Source organism: Oncorhynchus gorbuscha, linkage group LG15 (genome assembly GCF_021184085.1).
Source record: "Oncorhynchus gorbuscha isolate QuinsamMale2020 ecotype Even-year linkage group LG15, OgorEven_v1.0, whole genome shotgun sequence".
Taxonomy (NCBI): Eukaryota; Metazoa; Chordata; class Actinopteri; order Salmoniformes; family Salmonidae; genus Oncorhynchus; species Oncorhynchus gorbuscha.
Window position 1 is genome coordinate 1,234,878 of NC_060187.1, and position 25,462 is coordinate 1,260,339.

Genomic DNA, 25,462 nt, shown 5'->3' on the forward strand with positions numbered 1-25,462 from the left:
TCCTGGTGTGTGGGGTGGAGATCTAGGTTCTGGCGTGTGGGGTGGAGATCTAGGTCCTGGCGTGTGGGGTGGAGATCTAGGTCCTGGCGTGTGGGGTGGAGATCTAGGTCCTGGCGTGTGGGGTGGAGATCTAGGTCCTGGCGTGTGGGGTGGAGATCTCGGTTGTGGGGTGGAGATCTCGGTTGTGGGGTGGAGATCTCGGTTGTGGGGTGGAGATCTCGGTTGTGGGGTGGAGATCTCGGTTGTGGGGTGGAGATCTCGGTTGTGGGGTGGAGATCTCGGTTGTGGGGTGGAGATCTCGGTTGTGGGGTGGAGATCTCGGTTGTGGGGTGGAGATCTCGGTCCTGGTGTGTGGGGTGGAGATCTAGGTTGTGGGGTGGAGATCTCGGTTGTGGGGTGGAGATCTAGGTTGTGGGGTGGAGATCTAGGTTGTGGGGTGGAGATCTAGGTTGTGGGGTGGAGATCTAGGTCCTGGCGTGTGGGGTGGAGATCTAGGTCCTGGCGTGTGGGGTGGAGATCTCGGTCCTGGCGTGTGGGGTGGAGATCTGGGTCCTGGCGTGTGGGGTGGAGATCTGGGTCCTGGCGTGTGGGGTGGAGATCTCTGTTGTGGGGTGGAGATCTAGGTTGTGGGGTGGAGATCTCGGTCCTGGCGTGTGGGGTGGAGATCTGGGTCCTGGCGTGTGGGGTGGAGATCTCTGTTGTGGGGTGGAGATCTAGGTCCTGGTGGAGATCTAGGTCCTGGGTGTGGGGTGGAGATCTCAGTCCTGGTGTGTGGGGTGGAGATCTAGGTCCTGGCGTGTGGGGTGGAGATCTAGGTCCTGGCGTGTGGGGTGGAGATCTAGGTCCTGGCGTGTGGGGTGGAGATCTAGGTCCTGGCGTGTGGGGTGGAGATCTCGGTTGTGGGGTGGAGATCTCGGTTGTGGGGTGGAGATCTCGGTTGTGGGGTGGAGATCTCGGTTGTGGGGTGGAGATCTCGGTTGTGGGGTGGAGATCTCGGTTGTGGGGTGGAGATCTCGGTTGTGGGGTGGAGATCTCGGTTGTGGGGTGGAGATCTAGGTCCTGGTGTGTGGGGTGGAGATCTCGGTTGTGGGGTGGAGATCTAGGTCCTGGCGTGTGGGGTGGAGATCTCGGTCCTGGTGTGTGGGGTGGAGATCTCGGTTGTGGGGTGGAGATCTCTGTTGTGGGGTGGAGATCTAGGTCCTGGTGTGTGGGGTGGAGATCTCTGTTGTGGGGTGGAGATCTCGGTAGATACGGTAGACATCTCAGAGCATGGCAGGAACCCATAGAGGACAGCAGGTGGGTTCAGGTCTGGGGAAGGGATACAGTAGACAGCAGGTGGGTTCAGGTCTGAGGAAGGGATACAGTAGACAGCAGGTGGGTTCAGGTCTGAGGAAGGGATACAGTAGACAGCAGGTGGGTTTCCACTGGAAGTCATAAGGTGAATGCACCAATTTGTAAGTCGCTCTGGATAAGAGCGTCTGCTAAATGACTTAAATGTAAATGTAAATGTCTGAGGAAGGGATACAGTAGACAGCAGGTGGGTTCAGGTCTGGCGTAGGGATACAGTAGACAGCAGGTGGGTTCAGGTCTGGCGTAGGGATACAGTAGACAGCAGGTGGGTTCAGGTCTGGCGTAGGGATACAGTAGACAGCAGGTGGGTTCAGGTCTGGCGTAGGGATACAGTAGACAGCAGGTGGGTTCAGGTCTGGCGTAGGGATACAGTAGACAGCAGGTGGGTTCAGGTCTGGGGAAGGGATACAGTAGACAGCAGGTGGGTTCAGGTCTGGCGTAGGGATACAGTAGACATCTCAGAGCAGAAACTCATAGATTCTGAAGAACAGAGTTAAAGGGAAAGAGGGGTATAAAAGGATGCAGAAGGAAAACACAGATTACAGGGAGATCTGCTCAGGTCTACACATGTGTGTTGGGGCCAGGGGTTGATTTGGGATTCAGGGATAAGCTCTTTCTTGATTTGTCTTCGATTCCTCACGTCCTCCTGGTCTGTGGGGCAGCGAGTGGTCCTCCTGGTCTGTGGGGCAGCGCGTGGTCCTCCTGGTCTGTGGGGCAGCGCGTGGTCCTCCTGGTCTGTGGGGTAGCGCGTGGTCTTCCTGGTCTGTGGGGCAGCGCGGGGCCCTCCTGGTCTGTGGGGCAGCGCGGGGCCCTCCTGGTCTGTGGGGCAGCGCGTGGTCCTCCTGGTCTGTGGGGCAGCGCGTGGTCCTCCTGGTCTGTGGGGCAGCGCGTGGTCCTCCTGGTCTGTGGGGCAGCGCGTGGTCCTCCTGGTCTGTGGGGCAGCGCGTGGTCCTCCTGGTCTGTGGGGCAGCGCGTGGTCCTCCTGGTCTGTGGGGCAGCGTGTGACCCTCCTGGTCTGGGGCAGCGTGTGACCCTCCTGGTCTGGGGCAGCGTGTGACCCTCCTGGTCTGGGGCAGCGTGTGGCCCTCCTGGTCTGGGGCAGCGTGTGGCCCTCCTGGTCTGGGGCAGCGTGTGGCCCTCCTGGTCTGGGGCAGCGTGTGGCCCTCCTGGTCTGGGGCAGCGCGTGACCCTCCTGGTCTGGGGCAGCGCGTGGCCCTCCTGGTCTGGGGCAGCGCGTGGCCCTCCTGGTCTGGGGCAGCGTGTGGCCCTTCTATTGTCTGGCCATTGTTTTAATGGTTGACACTGACCCCTGTCTGTTTTCTGCTGGTCTTGTGTCCACAGAGCTTTGCGTGGTCGTCCTGTTCAGAGTGGTCTGTGGGGCAGCGCGTTCCCTTCGTAGTGGACGTGTGCCCTGTGACCTTTGAGCAGCTGGATCTGCTCTTGCGGCAGGTGAGCGAGGGCATGGACGGCTCTTCTGATTGGCCCCCGCCGCAGGAGAAGGAGTGCATGGTGGTTGCCTCCCTTAACCTGCTCAGGCTTCAGGTAAGGAGGCGTTTCACAGTCTGCTGTTCTAAAACACTACACTATGAGATTATTTATAGATTGTCCTGGATGGCTTGATGTGTCTGATATGAAAATAGTCTTTCAAAAAGTGTTTCAAATGTTTTTCTCCAAACTGGAGAATGTGTAGTGTGATGTTTTATGTCTTGTCTGTAGCTCCATGCAGCCATCAGTAACCAGATGGACCCTGAGGAGTTGGGTCTGGGCCTGGGCAGCGGGCTGCTCAACAACCTGAAGCAGACCGTGGTGACGCTAGCCTCCAACGCCGGAGTCCTCAACACCGTCCAGGCAGCTGCCCAGGCCGTGCTACAGAGTGGTTGGTCAGTGCTGCTCCCTACTGCAGAGGAGAGGGCCAGGGCTCTGTCCTCACTACTACCCAACACAGGTCAGTTTGCCTCTTAGCAGACACTATTATCTGAAGCAACTTAATGTACATGTTTTGGTATGTGTATGATCCATGAGGGAATTAAACCCACAACCTTGAATTGTCTAGTGGGGTAAGCAGAAAACAGTTGTTGCTGGAGTGAAGAGTTGTATTTTAGTGTGTTTTGAGTTGCTCAGTGGTTTCTGTCCCTCTCTGTCCTCAGTATTTTAGTGTTTTGAGTTGCTCAGTGGTTTCTGTCCCTCTCTGTCCTCAGTATTTTAGTGTGTTTTGAGTTGCTCAGTGGTTTCTGTCCCTCTCTGTCCTCAGTATTTTAGTGTTTTGAGTTGCTCAGTGGTTTCTGTCCCTCTCTGTCCTCAGTATTTTAGTGTTTTGAGTTGCTCAGTGGTTTCTGTCCCTCTCTGTCCTCAGTATTTTAGTGTTTTGAGTTGCTCAGTGGTTTCTGTCCCTCTCTGTCCTCAGTATTTTAGTGTGTTTTGAGTTGCTCAGTGGTTTCTGTCCCTCTCTGTCTTCAGTATTTTAGTGTGTTTTGAGTTGCTCAGTGGTTTCTGTCCCTCTCTGTCCTCAGTATTTTAGTGTTTTGAGTTGCTCAGTGGTTTCTGTCCCTCTCTGTCCTCAGTATTTTAGTGTGTTTTGAGTTGCTCAGTGGTTTCTGTCCCTCTCTGTCCTCAGTATTTTAGTGTGTTTTGAGTTGCTCAGTGGTTTCTGTCCCTCTCTGTCCTCAGTATTTTAGTGTTTTGAGTTGCTCAGTGGTTTCTGTCCCTCTCTGTCCTCAGTATTTTAGTGTGTTTTGAGTTGCTCAGTGGTTTTTCTCTCTCTGTCCTCAGCATCTGGTAACGAGATGAGCGTTAGTCCTGGACGTCGCTTCATGATCGACCTGTTGGTCAGCAGTCTGATGGCGGACGGAGGGCTGGAGTCTGCTCTCAATGCTGCCATCACAGCTGAGCTTCAGGTTTGTCACAGACAGCTGTTTGTCACTGAGTAGGGGAAACCTGGCCTTGAGTCCCAAATGGTTTCCTATTTAGTGCCCTACTTTTCACCACGGTCCCTAGGGCTCTGGTCAAACGTAGTGTACTATGTAGGGAATAGGGCTCTAAGAGCTCACACACCAGGATTGTACAATATTTGCACATTTTATTATTTTAATTCTTCAAGCTCTGTCAAGTTGTTTGTTGATCAAGGCGAGACAGACATGTTCAAGTCCGGTCCAAACTGTAACTGGGCCACTCAGGAACCTTCCATGTTGTCTTGGTAACAACTCCAGTGTAGACTTGCCATAACAAAGGAGTTGAATACTTAGTGACTCAACACATTTCAGCTTTACATTTTTTAATAATTTGTAAAAATGTCTAAAAACAGAATTCCACTTTGATGTTATGGGTTATTGTGTGTGTAGGCCAGTGACAAAATCTAAATTGAATTCATGTAAATTTCTGTCTGTAAACACAACTAAATGGTTGTGAACCAGGCACTGTACAGTAAGTTCATGCAATGCCAACAAAAATCTACATATGATTCAATTATGGAAAAGCCAATATGATTGGCTTGATAAAGATGAGCAAAAAGAACACTAAAATAAATTCTACTTTATCAAAAGGGCGCCAATCATTTTAGACCTGATTATACATTAAAATCTCTTTCCTCTCCAATTGTACGACAGTCTTACAAATTCTATGCATTTTTATGTATTTCTTTTTGGCTCCGTGTGTGTTTTTATACTGGTGACAAATCCAAGTTGATTAAATTCTGATGATCTGTTGTCCACTAGGACATAGAGGCGAAGAAGGAGGCCCAGAAAGAGAAGGAGGTCGATGAGCAGGAGGCCAATGCCTCCACCATGCTGCGATGCCGCACCACCCTGGACAAAGACCTCATCAACACCGGGATATACGAGTCTGCTGGGAAGCAGAGCCTTCCTCTGGTCCAGCTCGTACAGCAGCTACTGAGGTGGGCAGTTAACACTGGACTGAGCTGTACATTTATTTTTGGGGAAGGATCAGAATCAAAAACCAGCAGCATACCGCCCTGCATACCACCCTGCATACCGCCCTGCATACTACTGCTGGCTTGCTTCTGAAGATAAGCAGGGTTGGTCCTGGTCAGTTCCTGGATGGGAGACCAGATGCTGCTGGAAGTGGTGTTGGAGGGCCAGTAGGGGGCACATTACATTTACATTTACATTTAAGTCATTTAGCAGACGCTCTTATCCAGAGCGACTTACAAATTGGTGCATTCACCTTATGACATCCAGTGGGACAGTCACTTAACAATAGTGCATCTAAAACTTAGGGGGGGTGGGGTGAGAGGGATTACTTAACCTATCCTAGGTATTCCTTAAAGAGGTGGGGTTTCAGGTGTCTCCGGAAGGTGGTGACACCTGAAACCCCACCTCTTTAAGGAAGGTGATTGGGGACACGGCGTTGGGTGGCGTCTTTCGAATGGGATGTTAAACGGGTGTCCTGACTCTCTGAGGTCACTAAAGATCCCATGGTACTTATCGTAAGAGTAGGGGTGTTAACCCTGGTGTCCTGACTCTCTGAGGTCACTAAAGATCCCATGGTACTTATCGTAAGAGTAGGGGTGTTAACCCTGGTGTCCTGACTCTCTGAGGTCATTAAAGATCCCATGGTACTTATCGTAAGAGTAGGGGTGTTAACCCTGGTGTCCTGACTCTCTGAGGTCACTAAAGATCCCATGGTACTTATCGTAAGAGTAGGGGTGTTAACCCTGGTGTCCTGACTCTCTGAGGTCACTAAAGATCCCATGGTACTTATCGTAAGAGTAGGGGTGTTAACCCTGGTGTCCTGGCTAAATTCCCAATCTGGCCCTCAAACCGTCACGGTCACCCAATAATCCCCAGTTTAGAATTGGCTCATTCATCCCCCTCCTCTCCCCTGTAACTATTCCCCAGGTGGTTGCTGCAAATGAGAATGTGTTCTCAGTCAACTGACCTGGTAAAATAACGGATCAATAATAATAATGCTTACCCTGACAAGGCCCCCACTTCCATCGATCCCTTTAGAAGCACCAGCAGGCCTGTATTGAGGAACAAAACCTGTTATTTTACCAGAAGATCTGCTATTCTTTATGGGTGTATAGTAGTCTCCTTGTGGGGTTTTACATCTCGCCAAATGTGGTGAATATTGTCCACAATGAACGTATTGTTCTGATCCCTCAGGAACATCGCCTCTCAGACCATCGTTAGACTGAAGGACGTGGCCCGGAGGATATCTAGCGGGGTCGACACGGAGCACGTCAGTAAAGAACGCTCGGCCTCCCTCGACCTGTTGCTGCGCTTCCAGAGGCTGCTGGTCAGTAAACTCTACCTGGGGGTCAACGGCACCGAAAACGCCAACGGATACAGTGAGTCATCACAGTCCTCCTTTCGGGTTTGAACGTTTCAGCGGTTTAACTCAATTTGTATCCTTAATTTTAAGAAAAATTCCTAACCGAAAACCCTTTTTAGTTTTTCCCTACAAAATGTAAATCACAGTGGATTTATCACAAAACACATTGTTTTCTGCGTTGTAGCCTACCTACATAATAGGCTAGAAAGGCCTGGGGGAAGACATTGAGAGGAAGTATTTATACCCCCTTATTCTACATTTTGTTGTCACAGTCTGAATTCTAAATTGATTAAATATATTTTCCCCTCACCCATCTACACACAATACCCCACTACGTCATTGTCGTTAACAGTTGAAGAAAATGGCAGAGAACGACAGCAGTGAAGTCCTGTATGGCAATACTTTGACCATTTAAATAAGAAGGAAATACAAACTTTGAGGTGGAGTTGAGACCCAGTAGGACAGGTTTACTGCTGAACCGTCTGTAAGAGATGTACCATGTGACCCAGTAGGACAGGTTTACTGCTGAAGCGTCTGTAAGAGATGTACCATGTGACCCAGTAGGACAGGTTTACTGCTGAAGCGTCTGAAAGTGAGTCCTCATTATGCAGGTTTAACAGATACTGTGAGTCCTCATTATGCAGGTTTAACAGATACTGTGAGTCCTCATTATGCAGGTTTAACAGATACTGTGAGTCCTCATTATGCAGGTTTAACAGATACTGTGAGTCCTCATTATGCAGGTTTAACAGATACTGTGAGTCCTCATTATGCAGGTTTAACAGATACTGTGAGTCCTCATTATGCAGGTTTAACAGATACTGTGAGTCCTCATTATGCATGTTGTGTTAGCTAATCCAAGTTTATAATTTGAAAAGGCTAATTGATCATTAGAAAATCCTTATGTTGGCACATCTGATAACGGTTGTTCTGATTTAAAGAACTAATAAAACTGGTCTTCTTTGCACAACGGAGCAAGAGGACAAGTACAACAGAGTGTCTAGTTTGAGAAACAGACGCCTCACAAGTCCTCAACTGGCAGCTTCATTAAATAGCACCTGCTAAACACCAGTCTCAACAAACTGCCAAGAAGGCCAGCACCTTAAGAGTCGCCTCTTCACTGTTGACGTTGAGACTGGTGGTTTGTGGGTACTATTTAATGATGCTGCTGTTATCCATTCATGTTTTTATATGTTTTTTAATATCTGTAAGTCAACCAATGATATCAGGTTTCCCCCCGGCCATGATTACAGACACCCGTGTGTATCCTTTGACACGATATAAACTAGTGACTCGTCGTGTTTATCGTTATATCCTGATGAAGACAGCTTGTCTGTCCAAACGTTGGTTCATAGGTTATTAAATGACTTCACCTGAGCTCCTAGAGTGATGCTCTCTCTTTATATTTTTCTAGTGTTCTACTCCGTGAGCTAAACAGGTGTCGGTTTCGTTCGCCTCCAGATTATTGATATTTATTGCCCATATTTCCTTCCTGCAGATCCAGAGCTGCTGGGTGTGGGGTCCCTGTTGAAGAAGTACATCGCCCTACTGTGTACTCACATTGGAGACATCCTCCCTGTGGCTACCAGCATAGCCTTCACCGGACACAGACACTTCAATGAAGTGTCTCGGGTCATCGAGGGTGACCTCACTGGTTAGTAGTACTCTGGTTCTCGGGTCATCGAGGGTGACCTCACTGGTTAGTAGTACTCTGGTTCTCGGGTCATCGAGGGTGACCTCACTGGTTAGTAGTACTCTGGTTCTCGGGTCATCGAGGGTGACCTCACTGGTTAGTAGTACTCTGGTTAATCTAAGTCTGCCAGGCTGTACTCAGACCAGGGTTCGGATCAATTTAGGACTGAAACTGAAATTCCAATTCCTTCCAATTTACTTTCTGAATTGACCAACCCTGAGTCGTACCTGTTTTTGAGGTGGTATGATGTGAGAATGTTATATTTCTACCCAACGGGGTACCAGATGAACACGGGACCTGTTTTTCCTCGTGACCTGTAGGTGTTCTCCTCCCTGAGCTGGTGGTGTCCATCGTGTTGCTGCTGACCATGGACCCCGGCCTGATGCAGGAGACCGGCTCCATCCCTCTGCTGACTGGGCTGCTGGAGCACCTGGACCGCTTCAACCATCTGGCGCCTGGACACGAGAGGGACGACAACGAAGACCTGGCCTGGCCCGGCATCATGGGTACAGACCCTCCTGGGGGGGGGAGGTCAGGGGACCAGGGTTGAAGAGTGGGGAATGACTGGTGAATTTAAACCTAGACTGGAGCATTTGGTAGTTAAATGTGTTTCAGTATGTTAGAATGTAACTAGTTGTGGGTTAGGGGTTAGTTGTGGTTAGAATGTAACTAGTTGTGTTAGTGGTTAGTTGTGGTTAGAATGTAACTAGTTGTGTAAGCTGGGTTAGGGTTTAGTTGTGGTTAGAATGTAACTAGTTGTGAGAGGTGGGTTAGGGGTTAGTTGTGGTTAGAATGTAACTAGTTGTGTTAGTGGTTAGTTGTGGTTAGAATGTAACTAGTTGTGTAAGCTGGGTTAGGGTTTAGTTGTGGTTAGAATGTAACTAGTTGTGAGAGGTGGGTTAGGGGTTAGTTGTGGTTAGAATGTAACTAGTTGTGAGAGGTGGGTTAGTGGTTAGTTGTGGTTAGAATGTATCTAGTTGTGAGAGGTGGGTTAGGGGTTAGTTGTGGTTAGAATGTATCTAGTTGTGAGAGGTGGGTTAGTGGTTAGTTGTGGTTAGAATGTAATTAGTTGTGATTAGAATGTAACTAGTTGTGTAAGCTGGGTTAGTGGTTATTTGTGGTTATATAATTATTATATTTTATTCAAACATGATATCTGTTTGGGCTTCTTTGGGGTAATTTGCAGTGTACAAATGATTTGTAATTGTGTTCCGACCATCCGCGCAAGAATAAATCGGGCCCACGGTTGAATCAAGTTGATGTTCCCCGGTTTAGTGTGGGATAGAATGTGAGGTTAGAATGTGACTAGTGTGTGGGGATAGAATGTGAGGTTAGAATGTGACTAGTGTGTGGTAGAATGTGACTAGTGTGTGAGGTTAGAATGTGACTAGTGTGTGAGGTTAGAATGTGAGGTTAGAATGTGACTAGTGTGTGAGGTTAGAATGTGACTAGTGTGTGAGGTTAGAATGTGAGGTTAGAATGTGACTAGTGTGTGAGGTTAGAATGTGAGGTTAGAATGTGACTAGTGTGTGAGGTTAGAATGTGACTAGTGTGTGTGGTAGAATGTGACTAGTGTGTGAGGTTAGAATGTGAGGTTAGAATGTGACTAGTGTGTGGTAGAATGTGACTAGTGTGTGAGGTTAGAATGTGACTAGTGTGTGTGGTAGAATGTGACTAGTGTGGGATAGAATGTGAGGTTAGAATGTGACTAGTGTGTGGTAGAATGTGACTAGTGTGTGGGGTTAGAATGTGACTAGTGTGTGAGGTTAGAATGTGACTAGTGTGTGAGGTTAGAATGTGAGGTTAGAATGTGACTAGTGTGTGAGGTTAGAATGTGACTAGTGTGTGGTAGAATGTGACTAGTGTGTGAGGTTAGAATGTGAGGTTAGAATGTGACTAGTGTGTGAGGTTAGAATGTGACTAGTGTGTGTGGTAGAATGTGACTAGTGTGTGAGGTTAGAATGTGAGGTTAGAATGTGACTAGTGTGTGAGGTTAGAATGTGACTAGTGTGTGGTAGAATGTGACTAGTGTGTGAGGTTAGAATGTGAGGTTAGAATGTGACTAGTGTGTGAGGTTAGAATGTGACTAGTGTGTGGTAGAATGTGACTAGTGTGTGAGGTTAGAATGTGACTAGTGTGTGAGGTTAGAATGTGACTAGTGTGTGAGGTTAGAATGTGACTAGTGTGTGAGGTTAGAATGTGACTAGTGTGTGAGGTTAGAATGTGACTAGTGTGTGAGGTTAGAATGTGACTAGTGTGTGGTAGAATGTGACTAGTGTGTGAGGTTAGAATGTGACTAGTGTGTGAGGTTAGAATGTGACTAGTGTGTGGTAGAATGTGACTAGTGTGTGGTAGAATGTGAGGTTAGAATGTGACTAGTGTGTGGTAGAATGTGAGGTTAGAATGTGACTAGTGTGTGGTAGAATGTGAGGTTAGAATGTGACTAGTGTGTGAGGTTAGAATGTGACTAGTGTGTGAGGTTAGAATGTGACTAGTGTGTGAGGTTAGAATGTGACTAGTGTGTGAGGTTAGAATGTGACTAGTGTGTGTGGTAGAATGTGACTAGTGTGTGGTAGAATGTGACTAGTGTGTGAGGTTAGAATGTGACTAGTGTGTGAGGTTAGAATGTGACTAGTGTGTGGTAGAATGTGACTAGTGTGTGAGGTTAGAATGTGAGGTTAGAATGTGACTAGTGTGTGAGGTTAGAATGTGACTAGTGTGTGAGGTTAGAATGTGAGGTTAGAATGTGACTAGTGTGTGGTAGAATGTGACTAGTGTGTGAGGTTAGAATGTGACTAGTGTGTGTGGTTAGAATGTGACTAGTGTGTGAGGTTAGAATGTGACTAGTGTGTGGTAGAATGTGACTAGTGTGTGAGGTTAGAATGTGACTAGTGTGTGAGGTTAGAATGTGACTAGTGTGTGGTAGAATGTGACTAGTGTGTGTGGTTAGAATGTGACTAGTGTGTGTGGTTAGAATGTGACTAGTGTGTGAGGTTAGAATGTGACTAGTGTGTGGTAGAATGTGACTAGTGTGTGAGGTTAGAATGTGACTAGTGTGTGTGGTAGAATGTGAGGTTAGAATGTGAGGTTAGAATGTGACTAGTGTGTGGTAGAATGTGACTAGTGTGTGAGGTTAGAATGTGACTAGTGTGTGAGGTTAGAATGTGAGGTTAGAATGTGACTAGTGTGTGGTAGAATGTGACTAGTGTGTGAGGTTAGAATGTGACTAGTGTGTGAGGTTAGAATGTGAGGTTAGAATGTGACTAGTGTGTGAGGTTAGAATGTGACTAGTGTGTGGTAGAATGTGACTAGTGTGTGAGGTTAGAATGTGACTAGTGTGTGAGGTAGAATGTGACTAGTGTGTGAGGTAGAATGTGACTAGTGTGTGGTAGAATGTGACTAGTGTGTGTGGTAGAATGTGAGGTTAGAATGTGACTAGTGTGTGAGGTTAGAATGTGACTAGTGTGTGGTAGAATGTGACTAGTGTGTGAGGTTAGAATGTGACTGTGTGTGGTTAGAATGTGACTAGTGTGTGAGGTTAGAATGTGACTAGTGTGTGGTAGAATGTGACTAGTGTGTGAGGTTAGAATGTGACTAGTGTGTGTGGTTAGAATGTGACTAGTGTGTGAGGTTAGAATGTGACTAGTGTGTGAGGTGTAGAATGTGAGTAGAATGTGACTAGTGGTTAGAATGTGACTAGTGTGTGAGGTTAGAATGTGACTAGTGTGTGAGGTTAGAATGTGACTAGTGTGTGAGGTTAGAATGTGACTAGTGTGTGGTAGAATGTGACTAGTGTGTGAGGTTAGAATGTGACTAGTGTGTGGTAGAATGTGACTAGTGTGTGAGGTTAGAATGTGAGGTTAGAATGTGACTAGTGTGTGAGGTTAGAATGTGACTAGTGTGTGAGGTTAGAATGTGACTAGTGTGTGTGGTAGAATGTGACTAGTGTGTGGTAGAATGTGACTAGTGTGTGGTAGAATGTGAGGTTAGAATGTGACTAGTGTGTGGTAGAATGTGACTAGTGTGTGAGGTTAGAATGTGACTAGTGTGTGGTAGAATGTGACTAGTGTGTGAGGTTAGAATGTGAGGTTAGAATGTGACTAGTGTGTGAGGTTAGAATGTGACTAGTGTGTGGTAGAATGTGACTAGTGTGTGAGGTTAGAATGTGAGGTTAGAATGTGACTAGTGTGTGAGGTTAGAATGTGAGGTTAGAATGTGACTAGTGTGTGTGGTAGAATGTGACTAGTGTGTGAGGTTAGAATGTGAGGTTAGAATGTGACTAGTGTGTGAGGTTAGAATGTGACTAGTGTGTGTGGTAGAATGTGACTAGTGTGTGAGGTTAGAATGTGACTAGTGTGTGAGGTTAGAATGTGACTAGTGTGTGGTAGAATGTGACTAGTGTGTGGTAGAATGTGACTAGTGTGTGGTAGAATGTGACTAGTGTGTGGTAGAATGTGACTAGTGTGTGAGGTTAGAATGTAACTAGTGTGTGATTGTTAGAATGTGACTAGTGTGTGGTAGAATGTGACTAGTGTGTGGTAGAATGTGAGGTTAGAATGTAACTAGTGTGTGTGGTTAGAATGTAACTAGTGTGTGAGGTTAGAATGTGACTAGTGTGTGGTAGAATGTGACTAGTGTGTGAGGTTAGAATGTAACTAGTGTGTGGTAGAATGTGACTAGTGTGTGAGGTTAGAATGTGACTAGTGTGTGAGGTTAGAATGTGACTAGTGTGTGTCTGCTGCGACAGGCTCGTTCTTCACAGGGCAGAGCTCGAAGAACAACGAGGAGATGTCTCTGATCCGCAAGGCCGACCTGGAGAACCACAACAAAGATGGCGGCTTCTGGACCGTCGTGGACGGGAAAGTCTACGACATCAAAGACTTCCAGGCCCAGTCGCTCACTGGGAACAGCATTCTGGGTATGGAATTGTGGAGAAACACTTGACTGTTGTATTGTGGGAGAGGTATTGTGATCGACTTCGGTTCTTTTGGAACTGCAGAACAGACATGCATTTTTATGGTTTCAGAGTTGTCTTGTGCCAACCTATTCATTCTATACTTATTTGATTACATGTCATTTATTCTCCAATGTGTATTGTGGCGTAACCTGTCCCCTCCTTTATAGCCCAGTTTACAGGAGAAGACCCTGTTGTTGCGTTGGAAGCAGCCCTGCAGTTTGAGAACACCAGGGTGTCTATGCAGGCTTTCTGTGTTGGACAGTACATAGAGGTATGTTTTCATCCTTACTTCTTCAGAGCTGTTACACTTCTCCCTGTTGTTCTTTTGTCTTTGATTAGTCTCCGAACAGATTTTGAAAAGTCTTCGAAAAGTCTCAGAATAGTCCCCGAACAGGCGTTGAACATTGAAATAATCTCGGTGCAGTCTCAGAACAGTATTTCTTTTTAAACGGTATATCCATTCCCTGTGTCCTCTCTCTGTTCCCTGTGTCCTCTCTCTGTTCCCTGTGTCCTCTCTCTGTTCCCTGTGTCCTCTCTCTGTTCCCTGTGTCCTCTCTCTGTTCCCTGTGTCCTCTCTCTGTTCCCTGTGTCCTCTCTCTGTTCCCTGTGTCCTCTCTCCGTTCCCTGTGTCCTCTCTCCGTTCCCTGTGTCCTCTCTCCGTTCCCTGTGTCCTCTCTCCGTTCCCTGTGTCCTCTCTCCGTTCCCTGTGTCCTCTCTCTGCTCCCTTTGTCCTCTCTCCGTTCCCTGTGTCCTCTCTCTGTTCCCTGTGTCCTCTCTCCGTTCCCTGTGTCCTCTCTCTGTTCCCTGTGTCCTCTCTCTGTTCCCTGTGTCCTCTCTCTGTTCCCTGTGTCCTCCAGCCCAACCAGGAGACAGTGACCACCCCAGACCTGAGCAGCCTGTGCTCCCCCCTCATTGACACAGAGAGGAACCTGGGACTCCTGCTGGGCCTCCACGCCTCTTACCTGGCCAACAGCACCCCCCTGTCACCCATGGAGATAGAATGTGCCAGTGAGTAACCCTGACCTCTGACCTCTAACTCCTGTCTGACCCTGATCTTGCCCCTGACCTGTTGCCATGGAGATAATGTGCTAGTCAGTAACCCTGACCTGTTGTCATGGAGATAATGTGCTAGTCAGTAACCCTGACCTGTTGTCATGGAGATAATGTGCTAGTCAGTGCATCATCATATTTTTGATGGAACTTGGTGGACAGGTTTCAGATTGTGTTGTTGAACTCACAGGGCTGCTTTCCTAGAAACAGATTGAGCGATTTTTAAATCGAGGCTCAATCGGTCATGCTGTTTGAGATTGATTCATCTGATCGTAACCAGCACGTTACCTCTCTCTCATCAGAATGGCTCCAGTCGTCCATCTTCCAAGGTGGTCTGCAGACCAGTCAGATCCACTACAACTACAACGAGGAGAAGGATGAGGACCACTGCTGGTTGCCGGGAACACCAGATAAGATGTACTCCCGCTGGCTCCCCCTCAGCGACCACGCCCAGCCCTTCTTACAGGCTATCGCTGACAACACCACTCAGGACCACACTGTGAAGGTTAGGGGTTAGAGGTTAGGGGTTAGAGGTTAGGGGCCATGGGGTTAGGGGCCATGGGGTTAGGGGCCATGGGGTTAGGGGCCGATGGGTTAGGGGCCGATGGGTTAGGGGCCGATGGGTTAGGGGCCGATGGGTTAGGGGCCGATGGGTTAGGGGCCAGGGGTCATGGGGTTAGGGGCCATGGGGTTAGGGGCCATGGGGTTACGGGCCATGGGGTTAGGGGCCGAGGGGTTAGGGTCCATGGGGTTAGGGTCCATGGGGTTAGGGTCCATGGGGTTAGGGTCCATGGGGTTAGGGTCCATGGGGTTAGGGTCCATGGGGTTAGGGTTCATGGGGTTAGGGTTCGATGGGTTAGGGTCCGATGGGTTAGGGTCCGATGGGTTAGGGGCCGATGGGTTAGGGTCCGATGGGTTAGGGGCCAGGGGTTAGGGGCCATGGGGTTAGGGGCCATGGGGTTAGGGGCCATGGGGTTAGGGGCCATGGGGTTAGGGGCCATGGGGTTAGGGGCCATGGGGTTAGGGGCCGAGGGTTTGGGGCCATGGGGTTAGGGGTTAGGGGCCGATGGGTTAGGGGGTTAGGGTCCGATGGGGTTAGGGGTCAGGGATTTGGGGCCATGGGCCAAGTGGTTAGGGGCCATGGGGTTAGGGGCCCGAGGGATTAGGGACCAGGGGTTAGGGGCCAGGGGGTTTGGGGCCGAGAGATTAGGGACCAGGGATTAGGGGCCATGGGGTTAAGGGCCGAGGGATTAGGGACCAGGGATTAGGGGCCATGGGGTTTGGGGCCAAGGGATTAGGGACCAGGGATTAGGGGCCATGGGGTTTGGGGCCGAGGGGTTAGGGGCCAGGGGGTTTGGGGCCGAGAGATTAGGGACCAGGGATTAGGGGCCATGGGGTTAGGGGCCGAGGGGTTAGGGACCAGGGATTAGGGGACCAGGGGTTAGGGGCCAGGGGGTTAGGGACCAGGGGACCAGGGGTTAGGGGACCAGGGATTAGGGGACCAGGGGTTAGGGGCCAGGGGGTTAGGGACCAGGGGTTAGGGGCCAGGGGTTTGGGGCCGAGGATGGCAGGTTTAGGGTAATAGTCATACATTTCAGATTGGTATTTCGAGCTGTGACTACATTTAATATCTGTAAATTATCCGTAGCCATCTGAAACACTGGTTACACCCTATCCTATGTTTCCATGTCCTTGGAGCCGGACAGTCCGTCCCGTGTGTGTGTGTGTAGTGTGTAGTGTGTAGTGTGTGTGTGTGTGTGTGTGTGTGTGTGTGTGCGTGCGTGCCACCGGTCTACCTACAGCGTCTTGTTCTGTTGCAGGACTTCCTGTGCCAAATGGATCGGTGCTGTAAACAGTACCACCTCATCACGCCCATCACCTTCCCCCTGGAGCACCCTGTGGAGGAAGTAGGCCGTCTGCTTCTCTGCTGCCTGCTCAAACACCAGGACCTCGGTAACCTAGCAACCACACTGTTACTGTGTGTGTGTAGTAACAGAGGGTAGGGGTCATACTGTCTATGTAGTAACAGGGGGTAGGGGTCATACAGAGGGTAGGGGTCATACTGTCTATGTAGTAACAGAGGGTAGGGGTCATACAGAGGGTAGGGGTCATACTGTCTATGTAGTAACAGAGGGTAGGGGTCATACAGAGGGTAGGGGTTATACTGTCTATGTAGTAACAGAGGGTAGGGGTCATACAGAGGGTAGGGGTCATACTGTCTATATAGTAACAGAGGGCTTTTTAGAAGTTCTCTAGTTTATCAAGTGATTTGATTGGTTACTGGGTGATTGACGTCAGCGTCTGGCCCTCTCATAGGTCACATCGCCCTTTCCCTCGTCAACCAATGTGCCTTGGGCGTGGAGCAGGGGAAGCAGAGGTCCCTCCCCACATCTGTGATTAACGTGTGTCGCATGGTGTACCAGGCTAAATGCTCTTTAATCAAGGTATACTTCATTTCATCCTAAATAGAAAGTCATTCCATGTTATTCTGTAGCCTGGTCCCAGGTCTGTTTGTGCTGTATAGCCAACTCTTATCATAGAAGTTGCCTTTACAGCAGTAACAGATCTGGAACCAGGCTAGTGATTGTAGGTCCTGGGTTTGGTATTTGTGGGTGTCTTTCAGTGTCTTTCTCTCTCTCCTCGTTGTTCCAGACCCACCAGGAGCAGGGTCGTAGTTATAAGGAGGTCTGTGCTCCTGTCATCGAGAGGCTGCGCTTCCTGTTCAACGAGCTGCGTCCTGCCGTGAGCAGCGACCTCTCCATCGTGTCCAAGCTGAAGCTGCTCAGCGCCCAGCCACGCTGGAAGAGGATCACACAGAAGCTCATCAGAGACTGCAGGAAGAAGAAGAGAGGTAGTTACTGGCCTCAGAAGGGTTATTAATGGCTCTCGTTGTGTCATTGTGACGGCCGAGATGACCAAAACATCAATGATTTGTTTTACTTGAAACGAGACCTGCGCCTGTTTCTCCCCCATGTCATTCATGTAAAGGGTTAGGCTGGTATGGTGTGTGTCTATTGTGTTGATTTTCTATGTCTGCTGTTGAAGTGCCAAAGAAGTCTGAGTCGGCAGACGTAGTAGAGGAGCCGAAACTAGAGAATGAAGGGACCAATGAGGAGGAGCTCTGTGTCCCCATAAGCCCCGCCCCCACAGACAGAAAACCACCCACCAACAAGACACCCAAGGTGCCTCTCTCTCCTTCCTCTCTCTCCTTCCTCTCTCTCCTTCCTCTCTCTCCTTCCTCTCTCTCCTTCCTCTCTCTCCTTCCTCTCTCTCCTTCCTCTCTCTCCTTCCTCTCTCTCTCCTTCTGCTCTCTCCTTCCTCTCTCTCCTTCCTCTCTCTCTCCTTCCTCTCTCTCCTTCTGCTCTCTCCTTCCTCTCTCTCTCCTTCTTCTCTCTCTCCTTCCTCTCTCTCCTTCCTCTCTCTCTCCTTCCTCTCTCTCTCCTTCCTCTCTCTCCTTCCTCTCTCTCTCCTTCCTCTCTCTCTCCTTCCTCTCTCTCTCCTTCCTCTCTCTCTCCTTCCTCTCTCTCCTTCCTCTCTCTCTCCTTCTGCTCTCTCTCTCCTTTCTCTCTCTCTCATTTCTCTCTCTCCTCTCTCTCCTTCCTCTCTCTCTCCTTCTGCTCTCGCTCTCTCTCCTTCCTCTCTCTCTCCTTCTGCTCTCGCTCTCTCCTTCATCTCTCTCTCTCTCTCCTCTCTCGCCTTCTGCTCTCGCTCTCTCTCCTTCCTCTCTCTCTCTCTCTCTCCTTCCTCTCTCGCTCTCTCTCTCCTTCCTCTCTCGCTCTCTCTCTCCTTCCTCTCTCTCCTCTCTCTCTCCTTCTGCTCTCTCTCACTCTCTCTCTTCTTCTGCTGTTTCTAAAGTCATGCCTCTCTATCCCACTCCTCTCCTTCATCCTGAATAGAGGTGTGATCTGCCATGTCAGTTGTATTGCTGTGTGTTGTCTAGCAGCAGGATAGGCTGGCTCCTCTCCTCAACACGGTCGCTCACGTCCAGAAGTTTAAGTGGCTGAAGCACAGTGTCCAGGGAGTCTTCTCTACCTCCAGCCTCATGGGGACCATCGTAGAGTTCGCTCTGAAGGAGGAGCCACTCGACGTGGAGAAGATGAGGAAGTGTCTTCTCAAACAGGTGCAGAATGGGACACGGACATTACCATTCAAGTACATTTTGTTTTTGTGCTGGGTGGACCAGCGGTCAGAATTCTAAAATTAGGTAGCAAGATAGTGAATGAAATTAGGTAGCAAGATAGTGAATGAAATTAGGTAGCAAGATAGTGAATGAAATGAGGTTGCAGGATAGTGAATGGAATGAGGTAGCAAGATAGTGAATGAAATGAGGTAGCAGGATAGTGAATGAAATTAGGTAGCAGGATAGTGAATAAGATGAGGTTGCAGGATAGTGAATAAGATGAGGTAGCAGGATAGTGAATAAGATGAGGTTGCAGGATAGTGAATAAGATGAGGTAGCAGGATAGTGAATAAGATGAGGTAGCAGGATAGTGAGGAAGATGAGGTAGCAGGATAGTGAGGAAGATGAGGTAGCAGGATAGTGAGGAAGATGAGGTAGCAGGATAGTGAGGAAGATGAGGTAGCAGGATAGTGAGGAAGATGAGGTAGCAGGATAGTGAGGAAGATGAGGTAGGAGGATAGTGAGGAAGATGAGGTAGCAGGATGTTGAGGAAGATGAGGTAGCCGGATGTTGAGGAGGATGAGGTAGCAGGATGGTGAGGAAGATGAGGTAGCAGGATGGTGAGGAAGATGAGGTAGCAGGATAGTGGGGAAGATGAGGTAGCAGGATAGTGGGGAAGATGAGGTAGCAGGATAGTGGGGAAGATGAGGTAGCAGGATAGTGAGGAAGATGAGGTAGCAGGATAGTGAGGAAGATGAGGTAGCAGGATAGTGAGGAAGATGAGGTAGCAGGATAGTGGGGAAGATGAGGTAGCAGGATAGTGGGGAAGATGAGGTAGCAGGATAGTGAGGAAGATGAGGTAGCAGGATAGTGAGGAAGATGAGGTAGCAGGATAGTGAGGAAGATGAGGAAGCAGGATTATGAATGAAATGAGGAAGCAGGATTATGAATGAAATGAGGAAGGTTTAGGGTTAGTTGCTTTGGTGTGTCTAATGTTGATGTTATATTCTCCAGTTGGAGCGTGCTGAGGTTCGGCTGGAGGGCATTGACACCATGCTGAAGCTGGCCTCTAAGAGCTTCTTGCTGCCCTCTGTCCAGTATGCCATGCTGTGTGGCTGGCAGAGGGTCTTACCTGAGGGGACCAACATCGGGTACATGCCACTGGTTTTACAGTTGTTTCTGAGTTGGAAAGGATGTCTGTTGAGGAGCCTGAGACATGGCTGTGGACCCGGAGGAGGAATTTACCGTCTCATGGCAGCTGTGGATTTGATTTAATGCATGTTTAGTTGTGTATATGTGTGTTAGTTACTGGTGTGTGTGTGTTACTGGTGTGTGTGTGTTACTGGTGTGTGTGTGTTACTGGTGTGTGTGTGTGTTACTGGTGTGTGTGTGTGTTACTGGTGTGTGTGTGTTACTGGTGTGTGTGTGTTACTGGTGTGTGTGTGTTACTGGTGTGTGTGTGTTACTGGTGTGTGTGTTAGTTACTGGTGTGTGTGTTAGTTACTGGTGTGTGTGTTAGTTACTGGTGTGTGTGTTAGTTACTGGTGTGTGTGTTAGTTACTGGTGTGTGTGTTAGTTACTGGTGTGTGTGTTAGTTACTGGTGTGTGTGTTAGTTACTGGTGTGTGTGTTAGTTACTGGTGTGTGTGTTAGTTACTGGTGTGTGTGTTAGTTACTGGTGTGTGTGTTAGTTACTGGTGTGTGTGTGTTACTGGTGTGTGTGTGTGTTACTGGTGTGTGTGTGTGTTACTGGTGTGTGTGTGTGTTACTGGTGTGTGTGTGTGTTACTGGTGTGTGTGTGTCTGTGTGTGTGTGTTAGTTACTGGTGTGTGTTAGTTACTGGTGTGTGTTAGTTACTGGTGTGTGTGTGTGTTAGTTACTTGTGTGTGTGTGTGTGTGTGTGTGTGTGTGTGTGTGTGTGTGTGTGTGTGTGTGTGTGTGTGTGTGTGTGTGTGTGTGTGTGTGTGTGTGTGTGTGTGTGTGTGTGTGTGTGTGTGTTAGTTACTGGTGTGTGTGTGTTAGTTACTGGTGTGTGTGTGTGTTAGTTACTGGTGTGTGTGTGTGTGTTAGTTACTGGTGTGTGTGTTGTTACTGGTGTGTGTGTGTTACTGGTGTGTGTGTGTTACTGGTGTGTGTGTGTGTTACTGGTGTGTGTGTGTGTTACTGGTGTGTGTGTGTCTGTGTGTGTGTGTCTGTGTGTGTGTGTTAGTTACTGGTGTGTGTTAGTTACTGGTGTGTGTGTGTGTTAGTTACTGGTGTGTGTGTGTGTGTGTGTGTGTGTGTGTGTGTGTGTGTGTGTGTGTGTGTGTGTGTGTGTGTGTGTGTGTGTGTGTGTGTGTGTGTGTGTGTGTGTGTGTGTGTGTGTGTGTGTGTGTGTGTTACTGGTGTGTGTGTGTTAGTTACTGGTGTGTGTGTGTGTGTGTGTGTGTTAGTTACTGGTGTGTGTGTGTGTGTTAGTTACTGGTGTGTGTGTGTGTGTTAGTTACTGGTGTGTGTGTGTGTGTTAGTTACTGGTGTTTGTGTGTGTTAGTTACTGGTGTTTGTGTGTGTTAGTTACTGGTGTGTGTGTGTGTTAGTTACTGTGTGTTGTGTACCTCAGGGAGCCGCTGTCTGACTGTCTGAAAGACGTTGGTCTGATCCCTCCCTTCAACCGCATGCTGTTAGAGGTCACCTTCGGGAAGCTCTATTCCTGGTCTATCCAGAACCTACGCAACATCCTGCTGGAGGCCAGCGGCAGCTTTAATCAACTGGGTGAGCTAACACAGCTCCATGTAGCCTTTAGTAGAGGCTATTAACATGGCTCCTTAGCCTTTAATAGAGGCTACTAACATGGCTCCATGTAGCCTTTAGTAGAGGCTATTAACATGGCTCCATGTAGCCTTTAGTAGAGGCTATTAACATGGCTCCTTAGCCTTTAATAGAGGCTACTAACATGGCTCCATGTAGCCTTTAGTAGAGGCTATTAACATGGCTCCATGTAGCCTTTAGTAGAGGCTATTAACATGGCTCCACGTAGCCTTTAGTAGAGGCTATTAACACGGCTCCACGTAGCCTTTAGTAGAGGCTACTAACATGGCTCCACGTAGCCTTTAGTAGAGGCTACTAACATGGCTCCACGTAGCCTTTAATAGAGGCTATTAACACGGCTCCACGTAGCCTTTAGTAGAGGCTACTAACACGGCTCCTTAGCCTTTAGTAGAGGCTATTAACACGGCTCCATGTAGCCTTTAGTAGAGGCTACTAACATGGCTCCACGTAGCCTTTAGTAGAGGCTATTAACACGGCTCCACGTAGCCTTTAGTAGAGGCTATTAACACGGCTCCACGTAGCCTTTAATAGAGGCTATTAACATGGCTCCACGTAGCCTTCAGTAGAGGCTATTAACACGGCTCCACGTAGCCTTTAGTAGAGGCTATTAACACGGCTTCACGTAGCCTTTAATAGAGGCTATTAACATGGCTCCACGTAGCCTTTAGTAGAGGCTATTAACACGGCTCCACGTAGACTTTAATAGAGGCTATTAACATGGCTCCACGTAGCCTTTAGTAGAGGCTATTAACACGGCTCCACGTAGCCTTTAGTAGAGGCTATTAACACGGCACCACGTAGCCTTTAGTAGAGGCTACTAACACGGCTCCTTAGCCTTTAGTAGAGGCTATTAACATGGCTCCACGTAGCCTTTAGTAGAGGCTACTAACACGGCTCCACGTAGCCTTTAGTAGAGGCTATTAACACGGCTCCACGTAGCCTTTAATAGAGGCTATTAACATGGCTCCACGTAGCCTTTAGTAGAGGCTACTAACACGGCTCCTTAGCCTTTAGTAGAGGCTATTAACATGGCTCCTTAGCCTTTAATAGAGGCTACTAACATGGCTCCATGTAGCCTTTAGTAGAGGCTATTAACATGGCTCCATGTAGCCTTTAGTAGAGGCTACTAACATGGCTCCACGTAGCCTTTAGTAGAGGCTACTAACATGGCTCCACGTAGCCTTTAATAGAGGCTATTAACACGGCTCCACGTAGCCTTTAGTAGAGGCTACTAACACGGCTCCTTAGCCTTTAGTAGAGGCTATTAACATGGCTCCATGTAGCCTTTAGTAGAGGCTACTAACATGGCTCCACGTAGCCTTTAGTAGAGGCTATTAACACGGCTCCACGTAGCCTTTAGTAGAGGCTATTAACACGGCTCCACGTAGCCTTTAATAGAGGCTATTAACATGGCTCCACGTAGCCTTCAGTAGAGGCTATTAACACGGCTCCACGTAGCCTTTAGTAGAGGCTATTAACACGGCTTCACGTAGCCTTTAATAGAGGCTATTAACATGGCTCCACGTAGCCTTTAGTAGAGGCTATTAACACGGCTCCACATAGCCTTTAGTAGAGGCTATTAACACGGCTCCACGTAGACTTTAATAGAGGCTATTAACATGGCTCCACGTAGCCTTTAGTAGAGGCTATTAACACGGCTCCACGTAGCCTTTAGTAGAGGCTATTAACACGGCACCACGTAGCCTTTAGTAGAGGCTATTAACACGGCTCCTTAGCCTTTAATAGAGGCTACTAACATGGCTCCATGTAGCCTTTAGTAGAGGCTATTAACATGGCTCCATGTAGCCTTTAGTAGAGGCTATTAACATGGCTCCACGTAGCCTTTAGTAGAGGCTATTAACACGGCTCCACGTAGCCTTTAGTAGAGGCTACTAACATGGCTCCACGTAGCTTTTAGTAGAGGCTACTAACATGGCTCCACGTAGCCTTTAATAGAGGCTATTAACACGGCTCCACGTAGCCTTTAGTAGAGGCTACTAACACGGCTCCTTAGCCTTTAGTAGAGGCTATTAACACGGCTCCATGTAGCCTTTAGTAGAGGCTACTAACATGGCTCCACGTAGCCTTTAGTAGAGGCTATTAACACGGCTCCACGTAGCCTTTAGTAGAGGCTATTAACACGGCTCCACGTAGCCTTTAATAGAGCTATTAACATGGCTCCACGTAGCCTTCAGTAGAGGCTATTAACACGGCTCCACGTAGCCTTTAGTAGAGGCTATTAACACGGCTCCACGTAGCCTTTAGTAGAGGCTATTAACATGGCTCCACGTAGCCTTTAGTAGAGGCTATTAACACGGCTCCACGTAGACTTTAGTAGAGGCTATTAACATGGCTCCACGTAGCCTTTAGTAGAGGCTATTAACACGGCTCCACGTAGCCTTTAGTAGAGGCTATTAACACGGCACCACGTAGCCTTTAGTAGAGGCTACTAACACGGCTCCTTAGCCTTTAGTAGAGGCTATTAACATGGCTCCACGTAGCCTTTAGTAGAGGCTATTAACACGGCTCCACGTAGCCTTTAGTAGAGGCTATTAACACGGCTCCACGTAGCCTTTAATAGAGGCTATTAACATGGCTCCACGTAGCCTTTAGTAGAGGCTACTAACACGGCTCCTTAGCCTTTAGTAGAGGCTATTAACATGGCTCCTTAGCCTTTAATAGAGGCTACTAACATGGCTCCATGTAGCCTTTAGTAGAGGCTATTAACATGGCTCCATGTAGCCTTTAGTAGAGACAATTAACATGGCTCCACGTAGCCTTTAGTAGAGGCTATTAACACGGCTCCACGTAGCCTTTAGTAGAGGCTACTAACATGGCTCCACGTAGCCTTTAGTAGAGGCTACTAACATGGCTCCACGTAGCCTTTAATAGAGGCTATTAACACGGCTCCACGTAGCCTTTAGTAGAGGCTACTAACACGGCTCCTTAGCCTTTAGTAGAGGCTATTAACATGGCTCCATGTAGCCTTTAGTAGAGGCTACTAACATGGCTCCACGTAGCCTTTAGTAGAGGCTATTAACACGGCTCCACGTAGCCTTTAGTAGAGGCTATTAACACGGCTCCACGTAGCCTTTAATAGAGGCTATTAACATGGCTCCACGTAGCCTTCAGTAGAGGCTATTAACACGGCTCCACGTAGCCTTTAGTAGAGGCTATTAACACGGCTTCACGTAGCCTTTAATAGAGGCTATTAACATGGCTCCACGTAGCCTTTAGTAGAGGCTATTAACACGGCTCCACATAGCCTTTAGTAGAGGCTATTAACACGGCTCCACGTAGACTTTAATAGAGGCTATTAACATGGCTCCACGTAGCCTTTAGTAGAGGCTATTAACACGGCTCCACGTAGCCTTTAGTAGAGGCTATTAACACGGCACCACGTAGCCTTTAGTAGAGGCTATTAACACGGCTCCTTAGCCTTTAGTAGAGGCTATTAACATGGCTCCACGTAGCCTTTAGTAGAGGCTACTAACATGGCTCCACGTAGCCTTTAGTAGAGGCTATTAACATGGCTCCACGTAGTCTTTAATAGAGGCTATTAACATGGCTCCACGTAGCCTTTAGTAGAGGCTATTAACACGGCTCCACGTAGACTTTAATAGAGGCTATTAACATGGCTCCACGTAGCCTTTAGTAGAGGCTACTAACATGGCTCCACGTAGCCTTTAATAGAGGCTACTTACACGGCTCCACGTAGTCTTTAATTGAGTCTACTAACATGGCTCCACGTAGCCTTCAGTAGAGGCTATTAACACGGCTCCACGTAGCCTTTAGTAGAGGCTATTAACACGGCTTCACGTAGCCTTTAATAGAGGCTATTAACATGGCTCCACGTAGCCTTTAGTAGAGGCTATTAACACGGCTCCACGTAGACTTTAATAGAGGCTATTAACATGGCTCCACGTAGCCTTTAGTAGAGGCTATTAACACGGCTCCACGTAGCCTTTAGTAGAGGCTATTAACACGGCACCACGTAGCCTTTAGTAGAGGCTACTAACACGGCTCCTTAGCCTTTAGTAGAGGCTATTAACATGGCTCCACGTAGCCTTTAGTAGAGGCTACTAACATGGCTCCACGTAGCCTTTAGTAGAGGCTATTAACACGGCTCCATGTAGCCTTTAATAGAGGCTACTAACATGGCTCCACGTAGCCTTTAGTAGAGGCTACTAACATGG

The 25,462-nt window shown here is 48.3% G+C and overlaps 1 protein-coding gene across 1 annotated transcript in view; it reads left to right on the top strand.

Annotated features, from left to right (window-relative positions):
- The window catches only part of herc2 (HECT and RLD domain containing E3 ubiquitin protein ligase 2), a gene marked incomplete in the record, with an annotated part of 175,944 nt that overhangs the window by 55,272 nt on the left and 95,210 nt on the right, over nucleotides 1-25,462 (top strand). Inside the window, 18 exon segments of the mRNA XM_046299907.1 lie at nucleotides 2,692-2,892; nucleotides 3,067-3,295; nucleotides 4,120-4,244; nucleotides 5,061-5,239; nucleotides 6,471-6,655; nucleotides 8,138-8,293; nucleotides 8,653-8,838; nucleotides 13,080-13,250; nucleotides 13,457-13,560; nucleotides 14,147-14,297; nucleotides 14,642-14,844; nucleotides 16,160-16,292; nucleotides 16,656-16,783; nucleotides 16,992-17,190; nucleotides 17,385-17,521; nucleotides 18,280-18,459; nucleotides 19,474-19,610; nucleotides 21,058-21,209. Of these exon segments, the coding sequence (XP_046155863.1) occupies nucleotides 2,692-2,892; nucleotides 3,067-3,295; nucleotides 4,120-4,244; nucleotides 5,061-5,239; nucleotides 6,471-6,655; nucleotides 8,138-8,293; nucleotides 8,653-8,838; nucleotides 13,080-13,250; nucleotides 13,457-13,560; nucleotides 14,147-14,297; nucleotides 14,642-14,844; nucleotides 16,160-16,292; nucleotides 16,656-16,783; nucleotides 16,992-17,190; nucleotides 17,385-17,521; nucleotides 18,280-18,459; nucleotides 19,474-19,610; nucleotides 21,058-21,209 (2,956 nt within the window).